Source organism: Echeneis naucrates, chromosome 14, assembly GCF_900963305.1.
Source record: "Echeneis naucrates chromosome 14, fEcheNa1.1, whole genome shotgun sequence".
Lineage (NCBI taxonomy): Eukaryota > Metazoa > Chordata > Actinopteri > Carangiformes > Echeneidae > Echeneis > Echeneis naucrates.
Genome location: NC_042524.1, coordinates 6598661 through 6619092, shown reverse-complemented (window position 1 = coordinate 6619092; position 20432 = coordinate 6598661). Strand labels below are relative to the sequence as shown.

General features: G+C 41.6%; 1 protein-coding gene across 3 annotated transcripts; it reads left to right on the top strand.

Moving 5' to 3' along the window:
* Positions 1-2922: 2922 nt before the first annotated feature.
* On the top strand, positions 2923-19023 carry LOC115053989 (fibroblast growth factor 13-like). Of its 3 annotated transcripts, none has more exons than XM_029518930.1 (5): positions 2923-3125; positions 11830-11940; positions 13914-14017; positions 15256-15454; positions 17708-19023. In XM_029518930.1, exons 1-5 carry the CDS (start codon positions 3077-3079, stop codon positions 17845-17847), a joined length of 603 nt encoding a protein of 200 aa, XP_029374790.1. In that variant the 5' UTR covers positions 2923-3076; the 3' UTR covers positions 17848-19023. The 3 variants fall into 3 exon arrangements, with proteins under 3 accessions (XP_029374790.1, XP_029374791.1, XP_029374789.1); XM_029518931.1 differs by lacking the exon at positions 2923-3125 and adding an exon at positions 7489-7519; XM_029518929.1 differs by lacking the exon at positions 2923-3125 and adding an exon at positions 11097-11298.
* The last annotated feature ends 1409 nt before the right edge of the window (positions 19024-20432 follow it).

Below are 20432 nucleotides of genomic sequence, written 5' to 3'. Positions count from 1 at the left end.
CACGTTTCTAGCATATTGATAAGGAGCCTCATCACAACTAGTTGTCCCGGAGTTTACCTTGCATGGCCTTACATAGTACAGACTGAAACTAAGGAAAAAGACAATATTCTTCATCATACAAACAAGCAGACAGCAATAAGATGCTTCACATTCTACTTTTGTTGTTGTATATTTGCTTCAGATAACTAAAGAACTGACATTAGAATCGATGCATTTGCAACTGTATTTGTCGTACTGTTACATTATGCTTTAACATGTCCCACCATGCCACAATTATGTGTACACAAAAAGAGTGCTGTTAAAAAAGTTTGCTTTAACGCAGAAAACGTGTCCTGAAACAAACACACCTTTCTGAAGAAGTGAGGACGAACATATGAACAGTAAAACTGTGCATCCCAAAGATAGACACAAAAACCCACATAGTGTAACACGAATATTATATAGTGCATCACCAAGTGAGCAACAAAAAGTGTTAGTGTAAATCCATGCAGGTAGAAATCAGCTCTCAGTGGGATCGACTGGGAATGTGAAGAAAATTCCACCTCCTCCTCAGCAGCCCCTGCAATTTACACAGTGAAGCAAAACGGAGCTCCATCCAGAGTATTGAAAGGTGTTTGATTTGACTGTGACTTACGCTGGGCGGGGCTGTGGACAAATCACCGTGATTGACAGCCCAGAGCCGTCTGGCCTTCAGCCAGCAGCTCCTTGGCAACAACATCCTTGCGAAGATTTGAGACCTAAGAATGATTTAAATGGGGTGAGGAAGGTTTATATCCCTCTTTTTAGTGCAACTTAAGCAAGCCATTTAATTCATCAGCCCCTTGAAAACTATAGATGTTACAGTAGAAATAAACTGCAGGGGATGATAACCACTGATACACTTTCTGCCCCATATTCAGAAAGGAAGAGTTTCCTGCTGAGCAGCGTCCTGGGACATTATCTTTCAGAGCTGTAAACGGTGGTAGAGGGGGTCACTGATGTCAATGCAATGAAGATTTTGTTTGTTGTGTTTTTATTTTTATAATTAACAGGGATTATCTTATAGCTGACATTTCATTTGAAGTAACATGGAGAATCATCATGCGTTATGGGTGAGGCTGCTTCTCACTCAGACTTCAGGCTCTGGTTTACTTATCAGTGAATGACTGATAAAGTTAGTGTCTCTGTTGGTCCTTTTCACTCACAAACACTGAATGGAAGGCAGCTGACTTGAGACCAGCTCTCGGTGTAAAGATTTTTTAATCCACTGTCTGCTTGGAGGAATTTTGGGTTTATCACTGCCAGTCGTCTGCCATAGCCTATATGAAAGTATAATGAAGGAGAATCAGCTGGTTAATCGGTCATAAACTGACTTAACAAGATTAAACCTTGGGGGAAAAAAAAGAACTTGCTTTACACTGTTTAAATTATGAAGAAACAAAGAGCCTACTTCATTTGACATTGTCAGCCGTAAACTCATTTACACAACTGGAGTCCGTTTATCAGGCTCTGCTGATGGGAACAGCAGGATTCATTCTGTATGTGGCACTTTTTGTTCTTTTAGATCAGAAATCCTCCAATGTGATCGGCTGGCACGGGGCCAGCTGTTAGTTCATTTGGTAGCTAGAGTCAAAACTGCATGGGGCTGCAGAAGAAAACAGTTTTCCTTCAGCTTAAGTTTATTCACATTACAAAACTATTTATGTTTTTAACACTTCGTTTCCAAAATGTGGAATTGTAACTGGGACCAATTTAACAAGTTAAGCTTGTTAATTTAGATTTCTGTTGGCAGTGAGAGGGATATCATACCGTCAGAAAAACAATGAGTATGGTCCTAACTTCTGAAAATCTCCCATCAAAGAATTTATACTTGTAGGAAAGCGACACATTTCAGCAAGCTATCACAAACAGGAGAAAGTGTGTCTTCTGCTTCAGTGGGGGGGAGGCATTTTCCAGCACAAATTGATTATATGATCAATAAACTGACTCATTTGCATTGTGGCAGATTGCTGAGATTGCAGGTGGATCTGCATTTATTGGACTGAAAACAACCTTGCAAACATGGCGACCTTCTGAAACGTTAACATGTGCATCTCACTGTTGTATCCTGCCACGTAAATCAGTTTTGTATTAAAAAAAAAATTGTGATAACGCCTTCATTAACAGGTGATTTCATAATGACTTTTAATCAATTATTAGAAACTAATAAAACAACTCTTCTGTTGCCAGATTTTGGTGAGTGCTCCTCACTTGCTTCAGCTATTAAGATCTAAAATTTGTCAAGAAAACCCCTCCATTGGGGAGGATTGATAAACATTTGACTTTGTATATAATCGCAATTTAGAGGCACGTAACACTTTTCTATAATTAGTAGGTGCATAATTTGCATTAACTTCTCTATATGGCTGACTAACCAACTTCCTATGTACACACGGAGGTCACATCTTCATCACTCTAATAAACATTTTCATAAGTCATGGATAAGTTGAGGAGAAATGATTACACATTTGTCAGTTAGAATCAGTCTTATATAAATGGCCATGAGTTCCTCTTTTTCCAATAAGCCACAAGTCACCTGTAATTCTAAATTTTCAAACAAATATGAATACAATTTGCTGAATACAGTTAGAATAAAGTGATTAAGATGCTATAAAAAAAAACACTAAAAAGGGGGGTTACCCACAACCTGGCAACACGTTTTTTGTTTTTTGTTTTTTGTTCTTAGTGGTTATAAATGAACCGTGTGGCTGCAGTGACAGTGTATGTTAAATGGTGGACCAGCCCAGCTCCACTTGCTGTGTTTATTGTTTAGAGTGTGCACGTTTGTCTAATTTTCTTTGTCTGGCAATGTGCGGGTTTTGCGCGTGCACGGAGGGGAGCGCTCCAGCTGGCGCATGGTGACATGTGAGATGCTGATCGGGCTCAAACCGACTGAGGCACTCACAGAACCGGACAGAAGGGGAAGAGCTGGACTTCTTGCTTGTCGCGTGTGGAGAAGAGAAAGACGAGAGGGGATGAAAAAGTAAAACTGTAAACCTCCATCTGTCACCTGAAGTTTGATTTCCACAAGCAGCAGCAGCAGCAGCAGCGGTGCTTCATGAGCGGAAAGGCGAAAGGCAAAGAGGATAAAGACCATGCCGCCAAAGGTGAGTGAAAACGGCCCTGACAGGAGGGCTCATGTCAGCTTATACTGCTTATTTTTCTTTAAGACGACAGCAGAAGAGGAAAATTGGTAAAGCTTGTGAATGATGTTGACATCAGCATGCTGGCCACTCCAGCCCCATTGTCTCCACAGTCCGGGACACATGGACACATGGACACATGGCAGAAGGGGAAACTAGACTACTTTCAAATACTGTTGGTGATTAAAAAAACGGCATTTCTAAAAGATGCTGATGTAGATGCAGAGCAAAATGACTTCCTTACAGCTTCATTACACTTGTATTTGGGGATCCATAAACCTTGACTTCAAAATGAAACATTTACTATATCACAAAATAAATCCTCAGATCTCATTTCAGGAGCACACGTGGACCGATAGTCATTTTGTCCCCCTCAGGACAGCAATAAAATCGACTCTAATGGAAACTGGGAAACTATTATTGCCATGGTGACAAAAAAGGGAGGGGCCTATGAGCTGAGAGTGAGAGGCCCATCATTCATCAGAGAGAGGGAAAAAAAAACAAATAAATAAAATCAACAACTGAAATTGAGCCTCATTTGCTCATATCACACTACAAAATCATTTTTTTGCCCCCTGCGGCTTCTGCAGCCCAAGAGATCAATCCAATCTGCAAAAACGAACTCAACAGGTAACAGGAGGGATTTTTAGTAATCACTCTGTTTATCTATTGTGTTTTAGATTTGATTAGTTGGTTTGACAAAAGTAAAAAAGCTGTAAAGATTTCAGATTTATCATCTCTTCTCGCTGTGGTTGAGTCGTAGTTGCAGAAAGACCAACTGAAACAAACAGCTGACAGCAGAATAGTGTAAACCTTATTTATGGTAACCTTTACTCATAAAATGCCTTTAAAGGGTACAAAGCAAGCACATCAATAAACAGGAAAGGCAATAAGACCCAGCCAATAAACAAGAAGTGGTGATTTATATGGGGATAAATCCACAGAGAGAGCAGAACAATAATAACCGCTGTACATAGTAATGGAGCCGTGTAATAAATATTATCGTGTGATTTATCACTGGAATTAATGTTGTTGCACCGGCAGTTTCATTCATTTTTTTTCTGAGGTTACAGTTTGTGATGTCTGTGGGGTGACTATTTTAATGAGGTCAACCAATATTACACCTTTGGGGCTCCAGGTTATTAGTGAGGCTGACAAACTTTACACCACAGCAATGCCTTAGAGTGAAGCTCTCACACACAACTAATGAACGAGTAGGAAACCTCTCTAACGGGGCCTCATGTTGAGACAGATCACTGGAGATTTGTGATTGGTTAGGAAGTTTGCCCATGTAGATCATATTCAGTCTCCGGCTGTGGATTGATTGACTGAACATGCTGCTGTAATGGGGGGGAAAAAAAAATAGATACGTTTTTAAAAGTTACTAAATTGCCAATATAACTGTGGAGAAAGCCTCTAAAGTGGCGTCATGTGCCACATTATGTGGGTTAATTACAATATAACACAGGAAGAGTAAGAAAAATTATATCTTAAAAAAGAAGTCATCTACTTTATCACGTGACGCTCTGCCATTTTTTTATTTTATAGCTGCCACTGTAAAAGAGCAGTGCACCCAAATGACAAGAGCTCACTAACTTGTTCTGACACACCATAAAGTGACAGAGATAAAGAAAATCAGAAATGTTTGCCTTCACTAAATCGGAAAAATGTCAAGTACCTTGTTCTCTCTGCGTAAAATAATATCCTGAGTAATGAGTCTCTCTCCGAGGTGGACAGATGAGCAGGGTTATACCTCACCGTCACCTTGCTCTGTTCTGTATAATGGCACAGTGGTTTCCAGGATTAAGTTTGGGGAGAACAAGAACTCATTAACATCATGTTCTCAAAGAGATTGAGCGTTGGCGTGTGTGTGTCTGTGCGCGCGCACACCTCAACGATGCACAGCCCATCCCATATGAACCGCAGCTGATTTTCCACAGATGTAATGCTTTCAGCATGTGGTCAAGCAATAAAACACGACAGGCACCAACGTGATCCCGGACTTTGATACAGCTACCATTAGGATGTATTTTGGTTCTTTTGGTTTTCACCATTAGAGGTAAAGATAGTCTGATCAGTGGCAGCTGTACTTTATGCATAATTTAATATACAGAGATGACAATCATGATAAATGATATAGCTGCTTCACATCAGTATAACAGCATTGTTATTGTGGCATGCATCATGGTGATCTTACGATCTATGGCACCTATTGTAGCTCAAAGCGCTGCCCTGAAAAGACCCCTGATGAAGGGCCCTACATGTTATATGGTCCAACAGAGGCCTGTGGCTGCCAGAGCATTTGTTGCAGTCAAACGCTGGTGGTTTAATGTGACATCTAGTGGCAGTGGAGACTGCCACAGGTTCTTTAAGAAAGAAAATGCTTTTTCCTTCAATTAAATGTAATAATAAAATAGAAACAACAATAAGTCCCTTTCAGACAGCCGATTGTTGAAATGAAAAATCAAGGGTTGACCGTTCTTTCTTTACAGTTCTTTGAATTTTAACAGACCAAAGATTAAGTCAGAGAGGTTTGTAAAATAGATGTACCACTGCGTTCAAAGGCCCTTTACACAGAATTACATCTGACAATGTGGTGCCATCTAGTGGCTGCTAATTTGAAGCACTTTTCACACTGACAGCTGATAGAAAAACCTGATGGAAGACAAAAGCTGCCGAGCTTTTCTTGAAATACAGTGATTGGAAACTGGCCACATGCCCAGGCCCTTGGCCTGCCAGTTTACCTGCTGGAATCATTATGCTCTGCTATTTGAAGCCAAAGCTAAAAACTATTTTTGGGAGCCATTATGCGTTTGTCCAAAGCTAAAATTGAATTATAGCTCAGTTGAGAAAGAAGGACGAAAAGAAATTAAGGTCTCTTAATTATTAACAATTGGGTGAAGCAACTAGGAGAGAGTCACTCTGCAAAACTTTCTGCCACCTCAGTAATGTGGCTGTTGGTCTTTTTTTTTTTTGGCTGCTTCACAGGAAGTACTGTAACAGCATAACAATATAATGGGCTCATAATATAGAGTTATGGGTGGCCGTGTGGAGTCTGTTTTAATCCTCAACTGGCTGCACTGCTCTCAGTGTGGACACTGTATAATGTGCTGTGATGGTATACGTTGAGAATAGCCCACAGACCAAGATGAGAGACGTAGTGCAAAGCCATTAGATGAGTGTATTTTTGTGCACATCCTGTGTCTCTCTGTTTGATAGATCCCTAGCATTAAGGGCATTTCACTGCAATTTACTTTTGACAGAGTTTTAGTTGAGGGCAATATAACCAGAGGAGTCTGGATTGTCAAAACTTCCCACACATATTTGCTATCTTGGTGAAGTTTGGCATCTCAACTGGAAGTGAACGACAGTTTATGGATTGAACAATGTTTGACTGCAAAAGATAAGTTTGTGATGAACATTTAAATCAAATTGGAAATGTGCATTGTGAATATTAAAATTGATTATATTTGAGGTAGTTGTGCAGTATTTCTGTGTTACTGGTGTTTTAGTCTTTTTTTCCCCCTGAGGCCAAATACACTGAATTAAATTCAGGAAACAGCTTTCTACGACAACAACAACAATATAATACAATAATCAGATTAGGTTCAAAACCAATAGCATGTTTCAGATTTCAGGTCTGACTCCTAATTTTTTTTTTACTTTTAGAACTAAGAGTCAACTCAACAGTTGAGTCAGTCAACTAGTAAAATCATTTGCACCTTGCTTGATGAGTTCATTTAGCTTGACTCATTTTGCCCACAAAAATGCCAAATATCCAGTTGCGGTAGCTGTGATGTTGTGAAAATCAACTGCTCATTTGTCCTTTTAAATTTGATGACGACATAAAAGCGGTTAAAATTATGCTTTGGAGGGTACTTGTGTTTGAGATGAAGCATTTTCACAAGCTTTTTTATATTTTGATATGGGAGCAGATAGCGCTGCAGATAGAGTGATAGCACATCAGATCCATGTATCTGTATGTACCAACTAGTGTCCAGTTTACAGTCATGTTTCACTCTTAACTCAAACACCTTGATAGAGCCTTGGATTTGGGAAAGGCCTGCTGGCTCCCTCGCACTCTTATTGTGCCAGATCAGCGGGGCCTTGAGATGAATCATTAATGATCGGTTCCAAAGGCTTAATGGCCTCTAATGTTCGGTAATGATCCACTGTCAACGCCATGTGCACGGCCTTAATGGATTCAATGCCGTAGAGAATTGGCTGGTTTGAACTTCAGTAATTCCTCCTCTTTTCGTCGAGCATCAGACATCAAGGAAGAGCAAAAAGCCATGAGCACAGAGCTTCAGAGCTCCACAGAAGCAGCATGACTTTCCCTCTCCGCCGATCAACCTCAGGTAGGAGAACAAGAAAGCAACACACATAAGATTTGCCGAGGCGTCTGATAATCCTCTTAGAAATTTCTTACAGGAATATCAACACAACTTTGCATCTGTGTAGAACAGGCTCTGAAGAAGACTGCTATAGGGCAGAAAGGCGTGAGATCAACAAAGTCTAAAAGGGACATTTACATTTTTTATGTAAGCATTAATTTTTTTTTTATACACCGAAATATTCTCAAAAAGTTTATCTGCATTTTATAAATTTCTGGTTGAACTAATTTGAGCATTTTGTTGCGTTTTAAGTTTGACAGAATTTGAATCTGTGTCCGTGCCGGTGAAACAAGGTCAGACGCACCCCAGTGCTGGGCTGTCGCTCTGAATATCTGACTGATCTGATGGTTTTATCAAATTGTCTCTGGGACTTGCATTTTAATTCGCCTTCAATCGCAATGAATTTAAAGGGAATGTCTTTGTGGTTCAGGATCTGACTGTGACTCTACAGGACCCACTGAATGCTGATATTGACCTCTACCATTGTCCTCCAAACCCACAGGACAGAATATTGATCAGTTAAGCTGTAAATCTTTGAACTATTAAAGGATTTAACATATAACAACATTGTAACATTGACAATTAATGACATCCTTCTTGATGAAAAGTTCAGACAAACCCTGAATGTAAATTCTCGCTTTTTGTTTAATCCCTTTCCTTGCACAATCCACGAAGAGCTGCAAGGCCTATCTGCAGCTCCCAAAATAACTTTAGACCTTAATTTTTTTTTTTAACCTGAACAAGACGCCAAAGTCATTATAGAGAAACTTGTTTCTTTAATGAACACAGAAATCCCGGTAGTCAAAGAGAGCCATGTGGGTCACTGTTGCTCAGCAGTTTGTTGTTGCGTGTTTCACACATAAAAGAACACAGAGCGAGCAACTATGGTTCAAATGTGATTATAGTCTGACTTTGCTGGCCAGTCCGGGGACCACACACAAACGCTTTCTCTGGGTTGCTTGCTGTAAACATACGATACATATTTTCATTAACAACACCCTGATCAGCTTTAAACTCCTTACCTGGCCGTAGGGGGCATTAAAGCAGTCAAAGTGAGCCTTAAATCAGAATGTAAGGCACTTCTGAGGATCATCTTTTTAAATTCATGATTTATTTTGCTTTTCTATTTTTTTTGAAAGATTCAACAATCTCTGCTTCGTCACATTCAGATTTTTAGACTAGACTATGTATTCAGAATGCTTTTTCCATCTCTGTGTCTTTCAGCTGCTTATTGGTGTAATGGCCCTTCTAACAATTCACTTATTGATTCACTTGCTTTCTGTACATTTGTTGGGGGGAAGTGTGCAAAACCTGGCAGTGTTTATTTGTCCCTGTCTGTTCACCCTGCCGCTTGATATTACATTTTTCAGCTCTTGTTTGTGAAGCTTTTGCTTTTAGGGCCATGCGTTATGGATTTAAAAGCAGGGAGTTCATAAATGAAAGATGAAGACCAAGCTCTGTTATTTGATTGCATTGCTTATGTATGTTTGCTGCCATATTTATTTGTTTTTGATGGCATCACAGATCAGTTATGAAATCCTTTATTGCTAAAGTGACATTGTTATCAGGGAATGTATAGCGTGTGGGTTGAAATCTAAACTATATTTATCTGTACATTTACAAGGCTCTTACCTAACCAGGAGGCCACATGCATAACGTCAGCTCCTTCAGTCAGGGACAGGTTAAAGGCTCTGCTCCAATGACCAAGCCGTGACCTCAATGTCTGTCCACAGTCCATCATTTTCTCCTCCACCCACTGGCTTATTCTCACAATGGTCGATGCCTTACTGAGCTTGCCTCTTCTTCCGCCTGTAATTTACTTCTCCCCACATCCTCTATTTCTCCAGCTATCGATTTTCCACTACCTTTTCCACTGGTGAACAGCTTGCACTGGCTCTGCCAGTGGTTTGGCGCCAGGTGCCACAGGTCCACCTCATCTGTGAGGCAGTCGTGGATTTGTCCAGCACCTCATCCTCCTCTTTAGCTACCAGTTGGAGCTGCAGTTGCCATGCGCCATTGCAGCTGCATTTGGCACTGACAGCTGTGCATCTGTTTTCCTGTGGGGGCTGCCTGTGGCCAGACGACATGCCTGAAGTGGCTGATTGCTGCCGTATGTGTGCGCCTCTGCTCTGGAGCGAATGCAGAGGGAACATCTGGAAACCGACGCAGCTCATCCAGAGTGAAGGGCTGTCTCTGTTTTTCGCCTCCTACTTGCACGCTGCAGCCTTTCAGCAGTGGTGAGAAGCTCTGCACCAAAACAAGATGAGCCCTTCTTTTCTCCCTCCCTTTCTTATGCCAATTTCTCACACACAGACTGGTCAGGTCTCTGTCTTCCAATATCCCCCCCTTCATTTATTTTACCTCAGATTTTTCTGTCTCACACGTTAAATACTCCCTTTGCTTCCCTCAGTCTGTAATTCCTCCTCCCTAGCCCTTGCTCTTTCCACAGACATCTCTCTTCTTCTCCCAGTTCATTTTTCTTTGAGCTGCAATCATCATTTTCTTCCCCCAGTTCACCCCCCCCCCCCCCCCCCATCTCACACAGATGCTCTCATTTTCTATCTTCCGCCCCCATTTTCAATTATTCCTCCTCATTCATTCACCTGTCAGCCCCTCTTATTTCGCTCTTCATTTTCCTCACTCCTCCTAAATGACACCCCCCCCCTCCCCTCCCCTCCCTTCTCCACCTCCCTGCCTATCACACATCTCTGTTCAGTGTAACATGTAAATATCATGCCACGTGGGGTTCTGGGCTACAGGTGCCCAAGCCTCCTTCAGCCCTCAGCCCCCCATCGCCCCCCCCCCCCAGGCCGTCCTCCTCGGGGCGGGCAGGGCTGCAGCAGTCTTATGAACGGCACGGCTGCATCATGATCCCTCTGCCACTGAAGCAGCCCCCAGCTGTTTCATTGACAAACATCCCGGTTGCTGCATTTCTGTCACTGACGGAGTCCGTGCGCGGAGCCTCGTCGGTGGAGCGGTGCAGATCATCATCAGCAGCAGGAGGAGGAGGATCGGGATCGGGATCAGGATCGGGATCCGGATCAGGGCAGGAAGCAGCAGCTGCAGTCATCATCGACAAAAACCACAGGGGCCGATCTCAGCAGCTCCTCAGCTGTTGATACGCCGCTTGGACCCGGACCGGAGCCTGCGCGCTCTCTCGGGACGGCCGGGAGAAGCGCCCGGTGGGGGTGGGGGTGGGGGGCCAGACAGCTCCGGCCACTCAGACCTCTTCTCGGGGGGGTGGGGGTGGGGGGGGGAGCGGGGGACGTGAGGCGGCGTCTCCGGAGCTCACTCAGCTGCACATCACTGGATTTGTTTTAACGACTTCATGAAGCGCCCGGACGCGCGGATGGAGGATTCTGGACGCGTTTTAAATTCTTGGATATCTGCGAGGCTGCAGCGGCCGGTGTGTGATGCGAACTGAGCCGTGGGTGGTGTAAACCCCCCCCACCCCCCAAATACACACACACCCCCATCGCCTTTTCCGCGAACTCTCCCTCCGAGCGGGACGCACAGCCTCGTCTCACTCTCCAGGGCGAACATGTCCCGGGCAGCGGCGATCGCCAGCTCCCTGATCCGACAGAAGCGGCAGGCGAGGGAGCGGGAGAAGGCGAACGCCTGCCGCGGCAGCGGCAGCCCGAGCAACAGCAAAGGCACAAACGAGAAGCCGAGCAAGCTGAATGTTTTCTCGCGGGTCAAATTGTTTGGATCGAGGAAGAAACGGAAGAGAAGGCGACCACCAGGTCTGAGGGCTGGGGAGAGGAAAGTCTGAGCGCCACCTCAACCATCTCCATCATCATTACCATCATCACCTACCTACACCATTTTCTCTGGCTCCCCATCACTTCATTTCTCTCCCCATCTGGATAGTCTGCTTCTACATATGGCATTAATCGTTTTGGATGTCCTCCCCCCCCCCCTAAAGAAAAAAAAACAAAAAAAAAACATCACATGTAAATAACTTTGCATTGTTCTACAGCAAAGTGTTGTAGCATGCATGTGTGATAACTGAGCAGAGAAAAGATCCACATTCGGGCTTGTGCTGCTCCAATCATCATTTAACATCAGTCTGTTATTTGATTTTTATGTGCGCCACTGTGTACAGGGGTCAGGGAGTGATTTTGGGCCCTCGAAGCCCAGTGATCAGACATATAAACAGCCTTTCGTCCTCTGACACTTCCGGTTTGCTGCTGGTTTGCTGGATACATACGATCACATGACAGTAATAAGAAATGAATGCTTTTAATGGGACATCTCTCCTGTCTTCCTCTCAGAGCCCCAGTTAAAGGGCATTGTGACCAGACTTTCCAGTCGCCAGGGCTTCCAGCTGCAGATGCAGCCTGATGGCACTATCGATGGAACCAAGGATGAGGACAGTACCTATGGTAAGTCTACTCTTTGGAAGTACATGATGTCAAGAATAATGGCTATAATAATGGTTTCTCTTTCCTGCTTGAAGTCAACTTGCCCTGCAACTAATAGTGACTTTCATTATCAAATCATCTGCCAGTTATTTTCTGAATTAATCATTTTAGAAATAAAATGTCCAAGAAATGTACAAAATGCCGCACCAGAGGCAAAGATGGAATCTTAAAATTGCTTTTTTATCAAATCAGCAGCCCAAAACCCCCCAAAATTCAGTTAACTATCCTATATGACAAAGAAAGGCTTAAACCACGGCATTTAAGAAAGTGGAACTAACATGTTTGGTGTTGTCACTTGGAAAATTGACTGAAACATGAATAAATATTGAAATCCTTCAACATAGAATTATTATTAATTATAAAAATCTGTTAAACAACAGAAGAACCAATTTCTTGTAAAGAAAGCTTGCACACCTCTTAAGCAGCATTTCAACAGATTAAATTATGGGTACTTTTAACATCTTTCATTTGCAGCCCATAAAATAAACATGCTTTAGTCAGTGTAGCTTGAGGCCGATATAAAACATTACTCCCATGGAGCATGAAGTGAAACACTGAAATTCACAAAATAGGTTGACCTGTGCTAGTCAACACATTTCCTTTAGCCTGCTCTATCTCACCCTCCTGCTTTCTAACACACAATACACACAGGCCACAATGTGTGATTTACATGGCAAGTTCAACTGTGGTGATGTGCCTCCAACAGCAATCCTGGCTTCTCCCCAGGCCACCAACTGTTGCATACCCTGAGATATTGTTTTAAAAAGGAGGTGTGCTCATCAACTAGACAATTGCATGGTGCATATATGATGTGAAGTCCCACATGAAAACTGGGAGTGAAGGGATAATCCATGTCTCCATATAACCACAGTCATTATAAAGCACGTTTAGTTAAGTAGGTTGAGTTAAACGACGGATCTGACTCATCAAACTACCTGGACGTTTTACTGTGGAAATGCAACTTTCTTACGGGGCTTCCTGAATTCAAGTTACAGCGCAAACCATTACAAAAAGTAAGAGGGGCCGTCACGTTTTACCTATGACTTTATTTTACCCTGGGTTTATCCTCTCAGGCTACATACGGGCTCATTGATATTTAGAAATTGCACCTACAGCTGAGAGGAAGAGTGCAGGACCTACGTAGAGCTGGAAAATGAAAAGGAAACTATTACCAAATGCTAAAAATAATTTTAAATACAGATGATGGATCTTTTGTGTCACCTTCTACTTCTAAAAGAGTTAATATTATTTTCATATCATCTTAATATTTAATCTACAGTTTAGATTGAGTATTAAGACTGTGGATCCCAGGCTGCTTGACATTGCTTAAATAGGTCATGCTTATAGATAGGACATTAAAATTTTTTCAAAACAACCAGTTTCAAAGGGTTAGGTTGAACCTCACAGTGTAAATAACCCTGACCTACTAAACTATCCTCCCTAAATATGTTCAAAAGTGGATTTTTTGGGATGATGTATATAATCTCTTAGTTAGCTGACTGAAAGAAAATAGATAGATTATGAAAATAACTGTTAATCGCAGCGAAAGGAGTATTCTTATTTTTCTACGGCAACAGATATTAAATATGCGTAATCTCTGAGTGACCTCAGCTTTTCTGTTGAATCTTGTTCCTGCACTTGTTCATCTATATCGAGTCTGGTTTTGCTGTGCGCCCTTTGATGATTCTTCCCCTTTTCATCACTGGACCATTCGGTGGTATGCCGGGCGCTCAATCATTAGTGTAATTCAGTGGCCTTAGCGCCAGACTGACCTTGTAAAATTGCATTGCTGTGAAAAAAAGGGAGGTGTCATCATACTGAACTCTACGTTGCTATCAATCAGGATATTTCTCTCTGTTTCACTGTTCGAGTGCTTGTTTGCTGTGTGTATTTGCGTGTTTATTATATATATGTGTGTGTGTGTGTGTACATAGCTGTGTTCAACCTGATCCCAGTGGGGCTTCGTGTGGTGGCCATCCAGGGTGTCCAGACCAAGCTCTACTTGGCAATGAACAACGAAGGCTTTCTCTACACCTCTGTAGGTCACCACGCACTCACATCACCATCACCACACTGGGCTGAGTAACGAAGCAGCAGCTTTCAGTGTGAACAGTCTCATTATCATCCTATCATCAAATCAATACTTTAACTTGAGTATTGCCCTGAGAGTCAGCTGCCGTTGGATGTTTTAATCCAGTCTCTGATCCTCCCTTATCTGTCTGATATTGTGGCCCTCACAGGATTGATTTTAGAATAGCTTGGTTTTGTTTATCTCCTTTCAATCATCCTTTGACAAGAGGATTTCTTTGTGTCCGTTTATATAAACTCAATTTGTATTTAGGCCTTTGCCAACACCATATACATATACATCCCCGTTGTCCATAAATTTCCTCAGACAGGTCAGATGGCAGTGTTGGCTGCAGCGCAGCCCACTAAGTGCCTGACTTTAGCTCTTGAGTGATGGTGGGTTGTGGAAACGCAATAACAAAAAAAGCCTAAACACATAAATATATATGCAGCGAAAGATGAAAATTAACAAAAAAAAAAAAAAGCTACACACCTTAATCCAATTACAGCCATGCTGCTATGCTCATGCAGGCACGTACACCACTGCAATATCTGTCCAGTCCTAGATGCTTTGGGTGGTCCCGGCTCCAGTCATAACAGTGATAGTCGTTTCATCTCCGCACCCGATATCAACTGTAGACAGAAACAAACAAACAAAAAAAAAAAAAATCAAAAAAAAAAAATCAATAGATTTACACACAAAAGCCACATTTGCTTGCTAGTTCTTATGAATTCTATTGGAAGATCAGACTGACACAAAACTTGATCAAAATTTACACAAGATTAATGGCTGACGGAGAGAAAAAAAATCGCTATCTGTATCCTCCCGTTTCCCCCGGCAACCTGGGCACCATCTTTCTCTCAGTGGGCTGGTTGGTATTCATGGGAGTAGCTGGTTGCCATGGAGACACAGGAATAAGGAAATGCAAATGTCAGCTGTCCTAAGTTGGTGCAGTTTGTTCTTGGAGAACACAGCCTGGCCGAGATAATGATTTGAAGAACAGACCAAATGATGGATGAATACACTTAGGGCGATATAAAGGAGCAAAGACTGAACACTTTTTAATGAAAGTGTCATTATAAACCCATTCCCTCCGTGACCGGACTCCTTCTCTGACACCAACACACACACCATCTCTCAGTGTCCGCCCGATCACCATCATCTTCCTTTTATGATTTGTTCTAATGTCTGTCACATTTTCCCCTCAGGAACATTTTACCCCAGAGTGTAAGTTCAAGGAGTCTGTGTTTGAGAACTACTACGTCACCTACTCATCCATGCTGTACCGGCAGCAGGCCTCAGGCCGCGCCTGGTATCTGGGACTTAACAAGGAGGGTGGAATCATGAAAGGGAACCATGTGAAGAAGAACAAGGCTGCTGCACACTTCATACCGAAACCACTCAAAGGTAGGACTGGCAGATTAATAATCTAATACTAAAATCACTGCACAGGGGTCACAGGCCTAAGGTAGAGTGAAACTGAGAAGCTGTACACATCCCAAAACTTTAAGGAGCTATATGTCCATATCAAGACAGAAGTTATCATTAACTGCTGTTTACTTGTGAGTCTGACAAAAGGTTTGTGTTTACAAGACATCTTATAATACTCCCTCTTGATCAGTGCTTCTTATTTGGGGCACACTGGATGCTAAAGTGACTGCAGCTCACTGGTTAGCACGGCACCCTGATGTGTTATATCTTCAGTTTCTCTCCTTAAGGCTCATAAGGTAGACAGTGTATGGATATGGTATGGTCTGAGTTTATCGACAGCCTGACACCATGGGGAAATGGAGTCAATACTGTAATCACATTGATTCAAATATTGCCGCAAATCAATGAGAAAAGCAAAGAAAAAAATACATAAAATTGTAAAGATGAATAATAATTAAAAAAAAAAAAAAAAAATCAACTAAGTAGATATAAATCAAGTAATACTAACTGATAAATTACAATGTGATGTGAAATACCCGAACCAAAACTGTTCCCACTTAGAAAATTATGCGCTCATAGACTCAGCATTCAAAGCAGGAAGATGATTGAGGAAATAGGTTTCCAAAGGTGAGCTCTTTAAATATTAATACAGTAATAAAGTTAACTGTAGGAAACATACTCTTGATTGGAATTTAATAAGCTGAGCATTCAAAAATGATTCTGCTTCAGCAGGACTCTGTAGATCATCATAAGGAAATATCCCCCGCTGTCAGACAGCAACTCCATTATTTACTAAAGCCTAATTGATGCGGGTGACAAATGAAATATAAAATACAATTTTTAAAAAAAAAGTAACAATAATATAAAAACCTAAATATAAAATTTTGCCAAAATTACCATTGAGGCTGATAGACAACTTACCAAATCTTGAATGACATTTCTACCAAAAGAGTGAATGTGAAATCTGTCTTTATTGAGGCAATGTCGTTCCTGTATTCCACATGTTGTATATGTAGACATGTTACACGTTCAAACAACATGTTTAATTTTATGTTAGAGCTTATTTGTGAGAATATATTCATTCACATCTTATTACTCATAACTCAAATTTATGCAAAATGTCCAGCTTGGTGCTATAACTTACAGCCCACACACCCACCCACTCTTGGTTTCCGGAACGTATCATTTACAGATTTATATAAAAGCATTTAAAAGTGATTTAATCAAAATCACTTTAAATGCTACTGTACCAGTGCAGCATTATAGCGTACGCATGTAAGAGTAAGACATGATGTAATGCAAGGGAGTGTACATTAAAATGTAAATCTATTGCTGTAATCGTACTGTACATGACAGGGGAGGTGAAAGGGTCGATCACAGTGATGAACCCACAGAATAATCAGACTCAGCTTTCAGAGAGACTTTTAGAGCCTTTCCACTCATTATTTGAACTTTCTGATCCTTGATTTTTAGCAGGCAGGTGTTTGCAGTGCAACTTGAGAACAATGATTGGATCTCCCGTTTACCTTCTCTCATGCTCCTGAAATATATTTCATAAACTGAAACGTTTTGGTCTGTCTGAGGCAGCTTTGATATATGTTATATAAGTGTTGCAATGCTGCCCATATACGTGATGAGGGGCAGACAGACTAAATGTTGTGTTGATCAAATAAATATTTCTGCAGCAAGTGAGAGTGTGTGGGCAGTGAAAAGGCTCAAAAACCCTCTGTACAGTACCTGCCAATACTAAACAGCAAACACACAAAGTTAGTGACTGGCTGGTGCTATAGCAGTCTAAGAGCCAGATTTATTTCCTCTGGGATGAGTGAAGAAAAAACAGCTGAAAGGAGAGTGGATATTGGACACAAACACAACTCCAAATGAATGCTAATGCTGTATCTGCTGGGTGCATCAATAGGCAGCTGATGAAGTCAGTGTTGTGTTACTGCTTCTTTCAGCTGCATCCAAGAAGCATGAGAAAACTTTCCTGAAACTATGAATTTATTCATCATTGCTCACTTATGACTAGAAATTTTACATTTTGTGGATCATTATATTACATCTGCAAACTTAGATTTGCAGGAGTGTCCTTCTGAGAGTCATAACAGAATTAATGACGCCATTCAACAATCTCTTATCCATATGTAGACAAACTAAATTCACAAAACGTATTGAATAAATGAGACTGAATTCTTTAATTATGTTTTTCTTGTTTCTGTGCATCTGCAGTGGCCATGTACAGGGAGCCCTCCCTCCATGATCTGACAGAACTCTCACGGTCAGGCAGCGGCACGCCGACCAAGAGTCGCAGTGCTTCGGCCCTACTTAACGGTGGAGGAAAGACACCCAGCAACAATGACTTATCCTAGCCCCTGTGTCTCCCACACCCACACACACACACACACACCCACCCACACCCACACACAAACAAGCACATGCACAGACGCACATATACACACACATACAGACGCACACACAAATCTCAGGCCAACATGCCCACACGTCAGGATGGTGAGGGGTAGGAGGAGGCAAGGAGAAAATAAGGAGGGACAGGAATGTGTTCTTCAACTTCACGGAGCCCACTGTGACTGACTGTGATGTAAATAAACCAAGGACAATCAATCCAGCTGTCTCTGCTGCTCTGGTCTGCAGAAGAACAGGATCTGTGAATCTCTTCCCTTGACTACTCTTCCTGCTGTATCATATCCAGAGAGAACAAGGGCGGGAGAGAAAGAAAGGAGGGATAGTGAGAGCCAGTCAGTCACACAGTCCTAGAAACAGACTGTTACAGAGAACCAAAGAGTACAAGTATTAACTAAGTAATGGTGATGAAAAAGCAAGTGGCCAGGAATTTAGGGAGCGACAAAGGAAGGAAGAAAATCTTTATCTATTCTACCGTACGCTATGTTTACACAGAGCTCATGGGGTTAAGTCATATTTTTAAAAATGACAAACATATTCCTTGTACACTTATGAGGACTTATTTGTTTGCATGCAGGTGCACTTGTGTGTGCGTGTGTGTGTGTGTGTATAAGAGAGGGAGAGTGTGTGTGTCTGTGTGTGTGTGTGTGTGTGTGTGTGTGTGGACAAGTGAGACGAGTGTGTGCACATGTATCTGGGTGGGGGGGGATTTTACCTTTTTAAGATCTGTTGTATATCAGACAAACCTCCTGAGGGCTTTAGCAGGTTAAAATAAGGTTTACTGTATATGCTTCCATGCTTACTTCTTACAAGCAATGCTGTTTATCTTTCCATTTGTTGTTGTCTGTTGCTGTTTGTTTGTTTATTGTTGCATGGAAGCTTGTGGACCTCTGCTCAGTAGCAGCATGCCGAAGGTCCTTTTTTTTCTGGTCTTATGTGTTCCTGACCAAAAGAGAACACTAGTGAGCCAATAGTGTCGTACCACAACACTAGTGAACCAATGTGAGGGTGTTAGAACACTACTGGACCAATAGTATTGCACCAGAACACGAGTGGACCAATGGTGTTGGACCAGAACCAGAACCAATAGGAGCACAGATTAACTTAATATTTTGGTTCCTGCAGTGGACAAACTAGAAATGCACTAAATAAACTCTTTCTAAAGAAGTGAATCGTCTCATCTTTTCCTGTTAATTTAAGCCACTAAAAACATTTTATGTTGAACAGTTTTAGCCTGCAATATTGGTGAATAATAATAATAATAATAATAATAATAAACATCACTATGAAAAACCTGCTTTTCATACTTTCATGTCGATGGGTTGCAGATACCATGATTTATTTTTTGTAGATACAGGTGGCTGGACCAGTTAAATGTAGATTTTTAGAGCTGATATATGAAAATCTACACATCTGAATTGCATTGGAATATTTCAAGAAGTCATTTAAAAAGCTGGATTTTTACCAATGATTGCCTGTTTGGTACAATAAAAACGGAACAAAGGAGCTCCTCACGGCTACAAAACCTCAAGATTTGTGAATGGAGATGCTGATGAGATCAGAAAGTCCCAGAGGACGAAAACTCAATTAAACTTTTTGTGACTTGGATAATTATTTCCTCAGTAAAAGAACTGTCACTGACAATAAGACGCTAAATAAACCCACCAGCAACTCATGTCGGCAACGCAGACGTCCTCAGTTAGCAATACAGCGAAAGCTGCCAAAAAAAAAAAAAAAAAACACACAACGAGCAACACAACAACATAAAGTGTGAGGGAGGGCCACAAAAAAAACCCCATTATGTTCCAGACGTTTTTTTGCCAAACAAAATAAGAAAGTCTGCTGAAAACTCACCTGGAGTTGAGTCCTCGGCCGGCAGGCGCTCACGCAGCTGATCCGAGTTTATTAATTAAACCGGTGGAAGTTCGGATCTTTTACTGACTCGGGTCTTTTACTCTCGATCAGTAAAATTAACGAATCATTTTTTTCAAGTCATTCGTTCATTTCGTTCATTGGAACCGGTGCGGCGCTGCAGCTGTCATTTGAGTAATGACTGAAAAAGCACGGCTTTCAAACACTGAAGAGCAACGTGGTTTGCTTCACTTGGCATATAATGCACAAGTTTGCTTTTGGTAAACTGTTGAGCCCCCTTTTGGGCCACAGCCTACTAAAAATGAAATTACTGAGGATGCGCAGCGGTCACATGATAAGTGAACGAGAGACTCAGACCTGAAGATGGTTGAGCCTGTGGCGGATAAAAAAAAACAAAAACGAATCACCCACTGAGATGACTTGTTACTTCAGTCATGCAAAAGATGAGTTCAAAATGAACAACACATCGCTAATGGTCGCTAACTTTGTGTTCCTTAGAATAGAATCGCCTGTCAAAATCGTTTAGTCAGATTAGCGGAGCTACAGAATCGTCTGAACAGTTTAGGGAAAGAGAAAAGAGGTTGAATTATTAGCGAAGTAAAAGTTTGATAATAGTTTAATATCTATTACTCAACACGAGGTACCACACAAAATACAGGTG

Bases quoted from the DNA above. Each gene is read 5' to 3' on its own strand.
- LOC115053989 (XM_029518929.1), top strand. From the start codon at position 11,097: ATGTCCCGGGCAGCGGCGATCGCCAGCTCCCTGATCCGACAGAAGCGG. The intron at 11,941-13,913 runs GTAAGTCTACTC...GTGTGTACATAG, and splicing joins GGATGAGGACAGTACCTATG to CTGTGTTCAACCTGATCCCA. The intron at 14,018-15,255 runs GTAGGTCACCAC...TTTTCCCCTCAG, and splicing joins AAGGCTTTCTCTACACCTCT to GAACATTTTACCCCAGAGTG.